Raw genomic sequence first — 13,055 nt, 5'->3', positions numbered from 1 at the left:
AAGAAAATTAAAGTTAATCGAATATCTTAAATTAGAAAATGTATATTGTTTAACAATAATCGAGGATTTTAAATTGTATTTAACTGTAAAACATTTAATTAAGATTAGGCTTCTCCTTCTAAATCAGCTACACTTTGAAAGAGTCCTAATAAAACTTAGAGATATAATGTATATACCTGAGCATGATTCCTCTCTATGTATACTTTCTCACTTTTCCTGACCTTGGACCTCACGCACTTGAGAACTTTTGGGAGTAGTCTGTGCAGGTCATAGGATCTCACATACATAGTAGAAAGTTATTAGAGTCTTAACATTTTTATCTCCATTCATTGAAAATAAATGACTTCATCAAAATATGTAGTTCCATAGCAATGCAAAGGCTCAGTAGGCAAATGACCAAATGTGTCCAAATACAACATTTTAATGTTTTGAGAAATTATTTCTAAAAAGTGGTGCCAGTTATGCTCAGGGTATAAAAAGTTTCAATTCTCACTTGGAAAGAGTACCAATACCCCACTCTCTGATTGACAAAGTGGCTACTTGCTAGGATTGGAGGTTGTACTGACCTTTTGTGGAATCTGGGCGAGGGCTGAGGCAATGAGATTGGCTTTTTCTTCTGTGAGATTTTTAACCATTGACCCCAGAGAAAACACCACAATACCATATTCACCTGAACTTTGGACAAATTCTTCCATTTCCTGCAGAGATAAAAGTTTCTTTTATAAAAATATAAGATTACAGAGAAAGAAAAGACACCCTACCCTTCTAAATATGCAGAGTCAAGAAAAGTAATAGAGACATTGTTAGACTGGTCTTCTTCTGCCTCGTAGAACTCTATATCCTCTATAAAAGAAAATATGTTTCTGAAAAGTATGGCTTAAATATATAATGAGTGATTACAAATAGAGCCATGGAGTCAAACAATTGTACCAAATGAATAGATGATAAGAAACAGATCTTCTCATAGTGTAAGGAACTATTACTCCCGAGATTTAATTTATAAACCAACAGAGTTGTTTGCAAACACATAAAAATATTCCTTGGAGGGGAAGCCAAAAAAGATTTTGAACTAGGCTTAAAAGTTTTTAGGATGTTAGTTTACAGCCAATAAATTATTAATAAATTGATCTAACTTTCTGTTAGATATTTAAGATATTTTTCTCATACTTATTTTTTTATGTAAGGCTAAAAAATGAATTTTTAAAAATACAATATATATACATATATATGTGTGTGTATATATATATATACATATATATATAGAAATATGTTTAAAAGGTGACAACACAGTCAACCTCTTGTTATAATCATAACATTTATAACATAACAATTTTCTGCCTTCCACAAGAGTGTGAGTCTAACTGCATGCCCGTAATTTGAGCCTTGACACAGAAGTAAAATATAAATTTCTCTGCAGAGTAAAATTCTTTTGTAGATTGCTCACAGTTGTGCAAGTGGAGCACTGTAAAGTCTGGGATTAGGGTCTTTCACATGATGCTCTATGTGAGTATCACTCTCTACAGATGTGTCATGCATTCCCTTTGTAACTATTTGTGGTTACCCTGCATTCACTGATATTTCAGTTTAAGGGTAGTAAAATTACTAGAGGAAAGATGATGCCATAAATTAGAGCATCTGCAATCTTCTACAGAGATTATTTTTGCTTATCTACAACCCAAGCAAATGTGTATCAGTCTCTTCACTCCTTATTGATAAAGATAGTTATATATTATTTTTATATTTACCTATTATTCTCTTTTGCCTCTCAATATTGTTTTCTTCCAACATTTTTGGCAGTCTTTCTTAATTCTTCTAAAACTTTGGAATGTGTTATACAATTTTCTTTTTATCTTCCCCTCATCTCCCCCTCCTCAAACCTGGCATAGTAGTCTTAGAAAAAAAATTAGCAGTTCTATGACTTCTGCTCTATGTTGATGACTCCCAATCTGTTTCTAATGGTCGCTGCTTAAACAGAAACCTTGTATTATCCAGATGATTTTTAGAAATCTCCACATGAAAATTTTTTTGACTCCTTAAAGTAAATTTGAAATTGAACTCAAAATTGTCATCCCAAAAGTTTTTCCACTAATTGTTTCTTATTTCAGTAAAGGTAAATGCTATCTAAGAATCCATATGTGATTCTGTGTCTTCTGACAACACTTAATCTCTTCTTACCGAATCCTATGGAGTCTAAATGAGAGTTCTAGTTCTCATGAAAGCCACGTTAACGCTCAGTCACAGTAAATGTTTTTGTTCATAACTCCATCACGCATCTTAGGATGACTACAGCAGTCTCCTTAGTAACTTCCAAGGCTCTAGTTTCCTGTCCCTTCAATTTAGTACCCATACTATACACACTAAAATGTTTTAAACATGCTGTTTAAAGCACTTCATTCTTCATCTTAAAAATTAAAGTCCCCCAAACAGTAATATCACTCATAAGAGACACTGGTGACTTAGAAAACAGATTTGGAGTAGCACACTGAAGATATCCAGCAGCACATGGCACATGTCTATTATGTAGGCTGTAAACTTTAAAGGAAAATCAGGTTTTTTATCATAAGATACAAAAATCCTTCACTATAAGAGACTTACCTTAGGTAATGGTTGGGCAGGTTTACAATGCAATCCTCCTACAAACTCAAAATTAGGTAAGTATGGACGAGGAAATTCAAAATCCCAATATGTACGCATTAGCCAAATTTCTGCTTTCCCCATAGTCTCACATAATGTAGTGGGTCTTCCTAAAGAAAATAAAGTTGGGCGGTTATTAGCATATATGTTTGCTCAGGAAAAAAGTGTACCACTAATTTTCTGATGTGCTATTAATAAAAAATATATCTAGGTCTTCTAGTCTACTTATTATGACTAGATGTTAAAAGAAATTGAAAGGAAGATAAAGAGATTTCTCATACAACCGCTGCCTCCACACATACATAGCCTTCCCAATTATCAACATGTCCCACAAGAGTAGTACTTATGTTATAATTGATAAACTTATATTGACACATTATAATCACCCAAATTCCATGGTATATTTTAGGGTTTATTCTTGGTGTTGTACATTCTATGAGTTTGGAAAAATATATAAGGGCATGTATCCATCTATCCATTACTATAGTATCAGACAGAGTACTTTTTCTGCACAAATAATCTTCTATGCTTCATCTATCTATTCAGCCATCCCCACACTTCGAATCCTTGGCAACCACTGATCTTTTTTATAGTTTCCATAATTTTGCCTAGTGTGAGATGTCATATAGTTTGATAATACTGAATGCAACATTTTCAGATAGAATTATTTCATTTAGTAATATGCATATTGGATTCTTTCACTTAGTAATATCCATTTAAGATTTCTCCACATGTTTTTTGGCTCAATAGCTTATCTTTCTATAGCATTGAATAATATTTCATTGTCTGAATCTATCATATCATATCTATTCATTCACTTACTGAAGGGCATCTTGGTTGTTTCTAAGTTTTGGCAATTGTGCATAAAGCTAATATAAGCACCCATGTGTAGATTTTTGTGTAGTCATAATTTTAAATCCCCTTGGGTAAATAGTAAGGTGCATAATTGTTGGATCATATGGTAAGAGTATGTTTAGTTTTATAAGGAATTGCCAAGTATCCTGCAAAGTGGTTGTACTGTTTTGCGTTCCCGTTAGCAATGTATGAGAGTTGCTGTTTCTCCACATCCTCATTAGGATTTGGTGTTGTCAGTGTTCCACTTTGGCCATTCTAATAAGTGTGTAATAGTATCTCATTGTTGTTTTAATTTGCAATTCCCTCATGACAAATGATGTGGAGAATCTTTTTATATGCTTATTTGCCATCTATAGATCTTCTTTAATAAGATACTTACTGTTTTGGCCTATAAATTTAATCAGGTTGTATGTTTGCATATTGTTGAGAATTAATACTTTTAAAAATATATATTTTGGATAAAAGTCATTTATTAAAAAAATCTCTTTACTTTCCTCTCAGTTTTGCTATAAACCTAAAATTGATTTAAAAATAGTCTTAAAAAAAAAGAAAATATATTCTTATTATATTCTTATCTTGGATTGGAAATTGAATTCAACCGATCTTTGTTTTTCATTCAATTATTACTTGACCCAATATTTTTATCCCTGCATCAGTATTAGACTACTGGTATGTCAACATTCTTAATGTCGACATTCTTTTGCAAGTATTATCTCCATTCTGTGGCTTGTCTTCTTATTTTTTTGACATATATTTCACAGAGCAGGAGTTTTTAGTTTTAATAAAGTCCAACTTTAAAACTACTTCTTCCATCGATTGTATCCAAAAGGGTAAGACTTAACATAATTTTACAAAGTTAAGAAGAATTAAGTTTGTCAGACTAATGCAGCACCTGCATTTAAAAGTGTAGTAATTTTTTTTTCCAGAACTGGGAAGAATTTTTTTCTACTCTATAACAACATCATGCTAATATTGTGGTATTCAATTAACAATGTGGATAAAAATATTTTTAAATTTCTATTTAAAATATTGCCTTCATGAAATATAGAGCATGGTCAGGTTTTTAATTTCTATTATCTTTACTAAAGGCTAGAAAAATGTGACACATCCGAGATCCAACATTTTTGTGATTCCCTATTGTCAAGTGTTAATAAAAAAAAAAAACATGCTGGCCTTCACGTTTTTTATTTTTGACGGTGTTCATATGGCCTACTCTTTCAGGTAAAGAGCACATTGATCATGTCAATGAAATAGTAAGCGGTAAAAACCCATGACGTAGAGAACAGTTGGCTTGATTCAAAAATCCTAAATTCAAAAAGGAATTATAAATCTTTAAATAAAAGAAATAAATAATATTATATGAGATAAACAATCAGTTGTCATTTCTCACTTTTTCTCTTCTCTTTCTGTAGATATCTAGTACATCAAAAATATTTTATTGAAATTTCAAGACTCTTGTAGTGTTCAGGATTAGTCAATTGTTACAGTAGTTCTTTACTGGCATAGTGTTAGATGACATTTTTTTTTTTCCCTAGAAAAAATGTTTTTCTTAGAAGGTAATCTTTAAAAAATATTTTGAAAGATTTTGGAGAAATAGAGATATTCTATCCATTTGATTTTTCAGAGATATTTTTTAAAAAAACAAAAACAGAAACAGTGTTCCTGAAGAGTGAAACATGGTATGTGTTAAAAATACATATACTGATAATATACATAGTGGAGGTGGGGCACGCTGTAGCTATAAAAATGAATTACAGAGGAGGGTATTTATTCCCCAAGATATCTCTTGGAGAATAGATTTCTTCATGAAAAAGAAGCTTCTACTTTGCTAAGCAAAGAATTTTTATATGCTTGCATTTGTTATATGAAGAAAAATGTGGGTCTCATATCTATAGGCTCAGATAGTATTTTGCAAAATTTGTTGAAAAGAACAACATTTTTCTGTATAATAAAACTAGTGTCTATGAACTTTGACATATGAATGAGTCAAGGCTGATGTGATAGATAGATCTGCCAAAGGTTATCTAGATCTGGCTACCAGAGGTTCATAATAGTTAATTATTAATATTTAGAAGTTTTTCAAGCTAGCTGTTATATCACCAGCAGCTTGAAATTAGTCAAGATAGGAGAATTTATACCACAGATATCAGTAAATGCTACAGAAGCTTTACATTATCATCATCATCATCATCATCATCATCATCATCATCGTTATTTTCTTTTAATACAGAAAGCCAGTCGTTAAACATTTATAGTATGTCATTGGATACTGACGTGCAGAAAAGAGAGTACTATGTCGAGGTTAAGGCAAGGTAGAATTCTAAGAATTAACAAATGGCGTAACTCAAAGCTAGAAGTCTTTTCATTCATTTTCCATTATTGAATGACATACTACCCAAAGCCTAATGTCTTAATAATTTTCTATTTAGCTCATGACTCTGCTCATGATTCTGATCTAGGTTAAACAGAGTTGTCTGGGCTGGTCTAGTTCACATTCATGTGAACATGGGTCAGCCGGGGATTAGCTGACCAGAGAGGCCATTACTTGCATGTTTTGCAGTTTGGCTAATATCTTTGTGGGTGAGTATCTTGGGGCCATGTGTTCCACACTATTCAGCATGCTAAGTTAAACCACAAACAAAAGTTTCACAGAGCAGTTTAAACTTTAAAGTTTCCATTTTTAAGGGGTCACTTGTATTACATTCACTTAGTTTACATTAGCCAAAGCAAGATAAATAACCAAGACTAGAATCGGTGTGGGAGATGACTGCATGTGGCAGTGGATATAAGAAAAGTAGAAAAATTTATAATAAAAAACTTAAAAATATGAAGAAAATAATTATAAAGATACTTAAAAAGCTAGTTCTCAGAACTCTAAGAAAATACATTTGACAACTTGATAAAGGATAACATTATAATGTTTTATCTATCTATCTATCTATCTATCTATCTAATCTATCAATCAATCACATATCACCTATCATCTATTATTATCAATCATCTATCATCTATCTATCATCGAGCTAGCTAGCTATCATCTATCATCATCATCATCATCATCATCATCATCATCATCATCATCTATTCTATCTAACATTAAGCAAATTGACACAAGTAGAAAGAGAAACTTCTAAATTTTAGGAAGTATAAAAATTGCCAAAGACTCTCCTGCAATGAATTCCCAAGCCCAAGATGTTTTAGAAGAAAATATACCAAAAAATCCAAATATGCTTAATGGTGAAAGGTTGAAACTTTTTTTCTAAATTCAAAACAACACTAAAGTGCTCACTCTCACCTTTCCTATTCAGCATAATACCATAATTCCTAGCCAGGGAAATCAGGCAATAAAAAGAAATAAAAGGTATTCTGAATCAGAAAGAAACAAGTAAAATTGTCATTGTTCACAGTGTTTTGATCTTATCTGCAGAAAATTGTAAAGACTCCAGCAAAATACTTAGAAATAAATTAATTTAATAAAATTGTAGGATACAAAAATCAGTTGTATTCTTATACACTAAAAATAAAACAGCTGAAAAATAAATTTTAAAATATTAATTAATTTTATCTCATTTATAATTGCACCAAAAACAATAAAATACTTAGGAATAAATTTAACCAAGGGAGTGAAATATCTGTACATGGAAAACTAAATCATTGATGAATGAAAGTAAAGAAGACACAAATAAATAGAAAGGTATCTTATGTTCATGGATCGCAAGAATTAATATTATTAAAATGTTCATAGTATGTACAATGAAACCTCTATTAAAATTTAATTGTCATTTTTTACAGAAACTGAAAAAACAATTCTAAACTTTGTATGAAAACATAAAGAACCCTGAATAGCCAAAGCAATCCTGAGAATGAAGATCAAAGCTGAAGGCATCACACTTCTTAATTCTAAACTATATTACAAAACTATAGTGATTAAAACAGTATGATGCTGGTATAAAAACAAATATGTAAACTAAAAGAACAGAATTGAAAGCCCAGAAATTAACTAATGCATATATGGTCAAGTAATACTTGACAAGGAAGCCAAAAAATAATGAAAAGACAGTCTCTTCAATAACTAGTGATGGGAAAACTAAAATTTCATATGGAAAAAAAAAGAAATCAAATTCCTATCTTGAACCACTGCAAAAATTAACTTCAAAATCGATTAAAAACAAATATAAGAACTGAAACCATAAAACATCTAAGTAAAAAAGCTCCTTGATATTGGCCTTGGCAATAATTTTACGGATATGACACCCAAAACATAAAAAACAAAAGCAAAAATAAATAAATGAAACAACATCAAACTGAAATCCTACACAACAAAGGAAAATAATTAACAAAATGAAAGGCAACCTACAGAATGGTAGAAAATATTTGAAAACCACATACCTGTTAAGGAGTTACTATTTAAAAAATATAAGGAATTTATACAACCCAATAGCAAAAACAACAACAACAATAGTATATAATCCAGTGAAGAGATATTTTTCCAAAGAAGTCATATAAATGGTCGAGTACAAAAAAGATGCTCAGCTTTACTGATCATCAAATTAAACACAAATCAAAACCATGAGATATAAGTTCACACCTGTTAGAATGGCTATTATCAAAAAACAAGAGATAACAAGAGTTGGCTAGGATGTGGAGAGAAGGAAACCCTTGAGCCCTCTCTGTGGGAATATAAATTGGTACGGTCACAATGGAGAAAAGTAAGGAGGTTTCTCAAAAATTTAAAAATAGCACTACCATCTGATCTAGCAATCCTACTTCTGGATATATAGACAAAGGAATTGAAATCGCTGTGTCTAAGAGATCTACACTCCCATGTCCATTGCAGCATTATTCACAATAGCCAAAATAAGGAAACAATCTAAGCTTCTATCAACAAATAAATGAATAAAGAAGTTGTGGTGTGTATATACAATGGAATATATATAAGCCAGGAAAAAGAAGGAAATCCAGCCATTTGTAACAACATGAACAAAATTTGAGGGCATTGTGCTAGTAAAACAAGTGAAACAGAAAAAGACATTACTGTATGATCTCACTTATTTGGAATCTGGAAAAAAGAGCTAAACTCATGAAAACAGAGTAGAATGGTGGTTTCCAGGTTGGGGATTTGGGGGTGGTGGAAGTGGGTGAAAGTGGTCAAAGGGTACAAACTTCCAGTCGTAAGATAAATAAGTTCTGGGGGCATAATGTGCAACATGGTGACTATATTTAACAATATTGTGTTGTATATTCAAAAGTTGCTGAGAGTAGTTTGTAAAAATTCTCACCACACACACACACACACACACACACACATCCAAATTTTAAATATATGAAATGATAGATGTGTTAACTAAGCTTATTTTGATAACCATTTCACAGTATATTCATATAACAAATCATTACTTTGTACACATTAAACTTGCACAATATTATATGTCAATTATATCTTGTGTAAAAAAATATTATACTAAACCTTAAAATATCAGAAAATAACAAAGCTTTGAAAGTGTACAAACATGGGAAAAGAAGGAAAACTTAAAGATTACTTTTATAAAATATCTATAATATGGCTCTGAAACTCTAAAGAAATTGCATGATGGTATTTTGTAAAATCATTCCAGAAATAATCTAATAATAGGAAATCCATTCATCTCTATTAACTTAGTTAGAAAATTATATAATTTTCGACTTAGGTGGAAAAAACAGTTGACAAAATTTGATTATTTTGATTTACAAAAGAAAACACTGTATATAATAGGAATTAATTGATATTTTTTCACATGACAAATGAGCAAGTTAACTTATGAGTCATTTCAACTAAATTTAAAACATATAAAAATTAAAACTAGGATTTAATTTATACAAATTTATACGAATCTTTAGGATTTATGTATACAAATGACCAGTAAAATAAAAATGAAGAGAAACCTATTTATGATCCAACAACAACAAAGTTAAATCAATTGGCTGAAGTGTAACAACGAATATGCAAAACCCATATAAGAAACTGGTAAACACTCAAGAAGGTGCAAAAGATGATTTTAAAAAGTGAAAAGTAATAATATATTTTTGAAACAGAGACTCAGTAAAAATGTTATTTTAAACTAAATAGTCACTCTTAACTGTCATAAAAATAGCAATAGTTCTTTTTCTCCTCAGGAGCTAGTTAAGAGTACAGTAAGTCCTCACTTAACACGATGTATTCTTGGAAACTGCTATCTCAAAAAGAAACTAATTTTACTGTAGCCTAATTGATAGAAATAAGAGTTAAGTTTTTATAACATCTTTTTGGTCACATACACACAAAATCATCAAACTTCTAAAGACTCAAAACACTTCTGACATTAAACACTAAAATAAATCTGAGCTATATATACATTCAAAAAATTAATAAAAACAGCTAAGACCATTTTTTCAAGTATGCTTATTCCAGTTCAGAGTCATGAGCTACTGGAGCCTATCCCTATAACTCAGGGTGCAAGACAGGAATCTACTTTGAGTAGGACATCTTTCCTCTGAAGGGCTACTTACACATTCACACTCATTCACACTGGGACAATTTAAACATATTAGTCACTTCACATGCACATCCTTGGGATATAGGGGGAAACCAGAGTACCCGGAGAAAATCCACATAGATGTGGAGAGAATGTACAAATTCTACCCAGTGACCCCCATTCGGAATCCTTGTTTGTTTGTTTTTTTTCCATTAAAGTTCTACAAAACAACGTTAAACAAAATGATATTATTTGAACCTACTGTATATTTAAATTCATATGGCATGAACACAAGCAGGAGAGGCGGCCAAGAGCACCTGGGCCTTATGTGCTCTTTGCTGAGATGCAGCCTTGTATAAGGCAGAGCAGAGTTCTGCAAACTCAGGACCATATGCTCCTCTATAACAATACAGTTTACACCAAAATACTCAAAAGGTTTTTAACTTGAAAACAAATTATGTCAAGTTAAAAAGATATGATAGTCATGTCCTTAGGTAAGTTGGATAAGAGAATGCTCATAGGAAACACCGGATCATCAAGCAAAGGGTGGGAGGGAGTTGGGCAGTCTTGTTTTTTTTCTTTTCCTATCCATGATTCTAAAATTAAAAACCTGGATTAAAAAAAAAATAAATTACAAACCTGAAAACTATGGAATGGCTTATTCTTGGGAACCATACATTTCTTTATGCAGTGAATTAAATATATTTAGGTTTTTTTCTTGCTCAAATACATATTTTGTGAGCTTAGCAATTACTTAATCTTTCTGAGTTACTAATACCTCATGTATCAAAAAAAAGTAGATAATGATCATTCTTGGCTGTTTGGGATGTGAATTAGCAATAATATCTTCAATGTACTTATCAAAGTGCTTCGTACTAAGTAGGTGTTTACTAAGACTGTTTATTTATTAAGTTAACAATAAAGATGGTACAATTGGAAAAGGCATTAATTAACTGTAGAATCATTAAATAGAGGACTAGATCAGAGATTCTTGATGGATCACAAACTGAACACACGTAACAATGTAATTACGTTACTCCTACAATTAAAATAATTAGAGGATGCATTAAAAAGGCCACAAAAGAAAAAAATACAAGTGAGTAAGAATGAAGAATTGAAACTAAAGTGGTAAGAAATATTGTCTCAGAAGTGTCTAAGATAAAGTCTGAAGAGTAGCTTTCTTAAAAAGGGACCCAAGAGAATGATGGGCTGGTTACAGAGGTACAAACATTTGACAAATCACACTATATACTTTATGTACTTTTTTAACCACATGTAAATTATTCCTTAATAAAAAATAATGGGAAAACCCTACACATCAACATTATGGTCACAAAACAAACAAAAACAGCCAAGGAAAGCTCCAGGTGTTGGTAGAAATGGAGAACAACTGGAATTTTAGTAACTGGATGATGGGGTTATTAATTGGTACAATCATTTGATTTTAAACTAGATTTTAATAATACCTACTAGAGCTAAAGATAGGCATATCCTATGACCTAGCAATTTCACTCTCATGTATACCTAACAGTATGGCACATGTATATTTACCAGAAGATATGTACAAGAATGTTTACAGCAGTGTTCATCATAAAGAACCAAAACCAAGATAGTCTATATGTCTATTGAGAGTAGACTGCATAAGCAAAATGTGATCTATTAATTCAATAGAATATGTATATAACTATGAGAATGAACAAATGAACTATACCTACATGAAACAACTTGGAAAAATATTTTTTCAAATGATGTTAAGTAAAAGAAGCAAAATTAAGAAGAGTACATAATATGTGGTTCATTTTTACAAAGTTTAAAGTCAGGCAAAAATAATATATGGTATTAGAAGGCAAGAAAATGTTCACCCTTAGTTGAAAGTTGTAGGGACAGGTATGAGGAATGATAAACAGTTATGAGATGTAATAATATTTTGTTACCAGTGGGTTTACATTGTGAAATTTCAGTGAGCTATAAATCAATCTCTCTCTCTCTCTCTCTCTCTCTCTCTCTCTCTCTCTCTCTCTCTCTCTCTCTCTCTCTCTCTGGGAAATCTTTAATTATGTTTTACCTCAAGCGAAAGGCTATACAAAACAAAACAAAACTCACAGCACTGACCACAGGAAAGCTCCATATGAGAAGGAATTAGAAAACTCATATGATGGTAGATTAACAGAGATAGTCAAGTATGCTGTACACCTGAAACTAATATAACATTGAATGTCAACTGTAGTTAAAAAAAAATATATAGAAATAAAAGGGGTAGAAGGTCAGGAATGTGGATTAGAATGGCAGTAGAACACAGAAAAACAAACAAAATACTGGACCCAGAAAAGGAGCCAGAGATCTATTATAAATAATGTGAGTGGTCTAGCCCAGTTCTAGGTAAGTGGGATGGAGAGAAAATGTTTAGAGGCTCATCTTTTTTCATGAGCTGGAAAAAGACAGTATTAGTTGTAGGGACTACATCTAAAATTTAGCAGCAGGGAAAAAGAAGTCAACAAGGAATGAACATGGTACTGATATGGTGAAAGTTGGCTACGCTACTCACTCTACTCATCTGCAGTGCACTGGGAAAGATAGACACAGACAGGGAAACCAAAAGACACAGACAAAATGGGGCCATCCAAGTTGCCTTACCTGTTAAACTATTTTTACTACAGTGTTCAAGCCATTGCTTTTCCATAGCTGCAGCTAAGGCTAGTCCCAAATCCTACCCACATGAGAATAATCTACATGTTGGACAGCAGTTCTGTCAAGGGCTGGGGGAGAGATCTGGCTCAGTGCAAGTTGAAGATGTCCTGCAGAACACTTGGCTTAGGCAAGATTTGTAATAGAGTCACTGCTAGATATGAATAACAATAATGGTCTTATTCCCAAATATTCCTGTTCCATTAGGTGTCAAAAGTATTTTAAAATTGAATTGATAAACATTTTTATTTGTGTCATCCATAGATTTAGATGATCTCTCTGATAAATAAAAAAAGGATTTTTAACCAATGCAGCTAGATAGTTCTTTCAACTTCTATTTTCTTCAGTATACGTATTTGGCGTTTTTCCTTACTGTTGTTAAACATGCTA

The 13,055-nt window shown here is 31.7% G+C and overlaps 1 protein-coding gene across 5 annotated transcripts in view; it reads right to left on the bottom strand.

Annotated features, from left to right (window-relative positions):
- UGT2A2 (UDP glucuronosyltransferase family 2 member A2) overlaps nt 1-13,055 on the bottom strand; it is a 41,478-nt gene that overhangs the window by 12,655 nt on the left and 15,768 nt on the right. For all 5 annotated transcript variants that reach the window (XM_036227888.1, XM_036227883.1, XM_036227886.1 and 2 more), the window contains 2 exons: nt 2,596-2,744; nt 567-698 (listed from right to left, as the gene is read on the bottom strand). In XM_036227888.1, the coding sequence (XP_036083781.1) occupies nt 567-698; nt 2,596-2,744 (281 nt within the window). The remainder of the gene's footprint in view (nt 1-566; nt 699-2,595; nt 2,745-13,055) is intronic.

The sequence above is a fragment of the Rousettus aegyptiacus genome, unplaced genomic scaffold (assembly GCF_014176215.1).
Source record: "Rousettus aegyptiacus isolate mRouAeg1 unplaced genomic scaffold, mRouAeg1.p scaffold_m13_p_10, whole genome shotgun sequence".
In the NCBI taxonomy this organism is placed as follows: domain Eukaryota; kingdom Metazoa; phylum Chordata; class Mammalia; order Chiroptera; family Pteropodidae; genus Rousettus; species Rousettus aegyptiacus.
Note: the sequence above shows the minus strand (reverse complement) of the source record. Positions and strands in the feature narration are given on the sequence as shown.